Here is a 1704-nt window from a genome sequence, read left to right as displayed (position 1 = left end):
GCCACTCTTGCCGAGCAGCTTAACCAATGAGAATTAGCTCACGTCACTATTCGCTCCGCCATGGTGACTTAGGCGGCCAATGTAAATTCATCATCTCCCCACTTAAGCCAGAATTACCATATTTAAGGATGTAGCTGACATCAATTTCACCATTCTATCCCAACCTGAGGAAGGGAAACGACACTCTAAAAATGTGTAGCTGCTTACTTTATTTTTTTTTTACCAATATTGTAAATTTTACCTAACTTATAAACTTTCATTAAAACCTTGAGTTATGACTTATTCCTTAATTTGACTGTCCACCATGAAGGATGACTTTTGCTCAAGTACTGGCGGAATGCAGTAATTCTGAAAAGAAGATAATCAGAGCCATTGAGAAAACAGGGTACAAAATCAATGAAACTCAGACAGACATTGTCTTTGACAGAATAATAATAATAATAATAATAATAATAATAATAAAAATAATAATAATAATAATAGAAACATTGCTGAGCTAATTTTCCCTGTTGAGGCCCTTGGGTTTATAGCATTCTGCTTTTCAAGCTATAGTGCTTAAACAATAATAATAATAATAATAATAATAATAAGAATAATAATAATAATAATGATAATAATAATTTTAAAATTAATAATAATAATAATAATAATAATAATAATAATAATAATAATATAAGCAAAATTCTTAAGGAAGCTGCTAGACAACCATAAGGAAATTCCTTTCTTGAATGGGGGTTATTTTACCAGGAAGGATAAGACAGTCGAAGGTCCTTGAAGATGGTTTCTTGGATCCACCGAAGATACTTCGTCATCCGTGTATAAATATTGGGAAAGATATCATCAGGGAGACAATCTTTCCCAACGCTGACGATTCCGTACAGGACGTGGCGCCCCTGCTGGTCTTTGCAGGTCAGTGGTCCTCCAGAGTCACCTGAGCAAGGGTTAATGAAATCTGCTTTCCCAAAGCATACGTTGGAGGAAGAAAATCTTCTTGTGCCATAACGTCCTTCGCAGACGTTATCTGGTACGAAGTCTGCTTCTGCTGTTCTTGGGACGGAAGAATTTCGACGAAGACCCTATGAGGATTAAAATTGTTATGTCCAAGGAATACAGGAGACCTCGCTGCTTTGTGTGTATATGAGGATGCTTCGAAATTAGAAAACGTGTATTTGTGTATAAAACAATTAAATGAGTTTGCATGAGTATATTGATGTAAAAGTGATAACTGTGAACTCTATAAAAAGGTAAGAAAAGAATGAGTAAATCCCCAGGTTGCAAAAGAATATTGCAAATTAAAAGCAAGATGGGAAAAATTATATAAGGATATGATCTTTGAAGAAAAAATCCACAATGATATTTTTGTAAAATGTATTTGAAATTATTATATCAAAATACTAATACTGATACACTATCCTATTTCCTGACTAATGCTTTTATGAGTCCTTTATATCATGGAACTTACTGGTGCAGATAACAAAAGTCCCCAGCCAGTCACGTAGCAGGATTCTAGATGTTCGTATGTTTCTCCTAATTTTGGTAAACAGACCGGCTTCACACGACCGTCAAATCTTTGTAAAAAAAAAGAAAAATAAACATTGTTTAAAAGAAGAAACTAATGTCATGCAATGCTTTGAACTTTGCTGTATAATCAGCTAAATGTCTTCAATTTTGGCAGCTCCCTACTGATAAAGGCGAATCACACCC

At 34.4% G+C, this 1704-nt stretch overlaps 1 protein-coding gene across 2 annotated transcripts in view; it reads right to left on the bottom strand.

Moving 5' to 3' along the window:
- Positions 1-207: 207 nt before the first annotated feature.
- The window catches only part of LOC137655755 (neurotrypsin-like), a 67592-nt gene continuing 66095 nt past the window's right edge, over positions 208-1704 (bottom strand). For both annotated transcript variants that reach the window (XM_068389836.1, XM_068389837.1), the window contains 2 exons: positions 1463-1568; positions 208-1076 (listed from right to left, as the gene is read on the bottom strand). In XM_068389836.1, coding sequence (XP_068245937.1) covers positions 741-1076; positions 1463-1568 — 442 coding nt within the window. In that variant the 3' untranslated portion in view covers positions 208-740. The remainder of the gene's footprint in view (positions 1077-1462; positions 1569-1704) is intronic.

This window comes from Palaemon carinicauda, chromosome 16, assembly GCF_036898095.1.
Source record: "Palaemon carinicauda isolate YSFRI2023 chromosome 16, ASM3689809v2, whole genome shotgun sequence".
Taxonomy (NCBI): Eukaryota; Metazoa; Arthropoda; class Malacostraca; order Decapoda; family Palaemonidae; genus Palaemon; species Palaemon carinicauda.
This window is presented reverse-complemented; position numbering and strand designations above follow the sequence as displayed.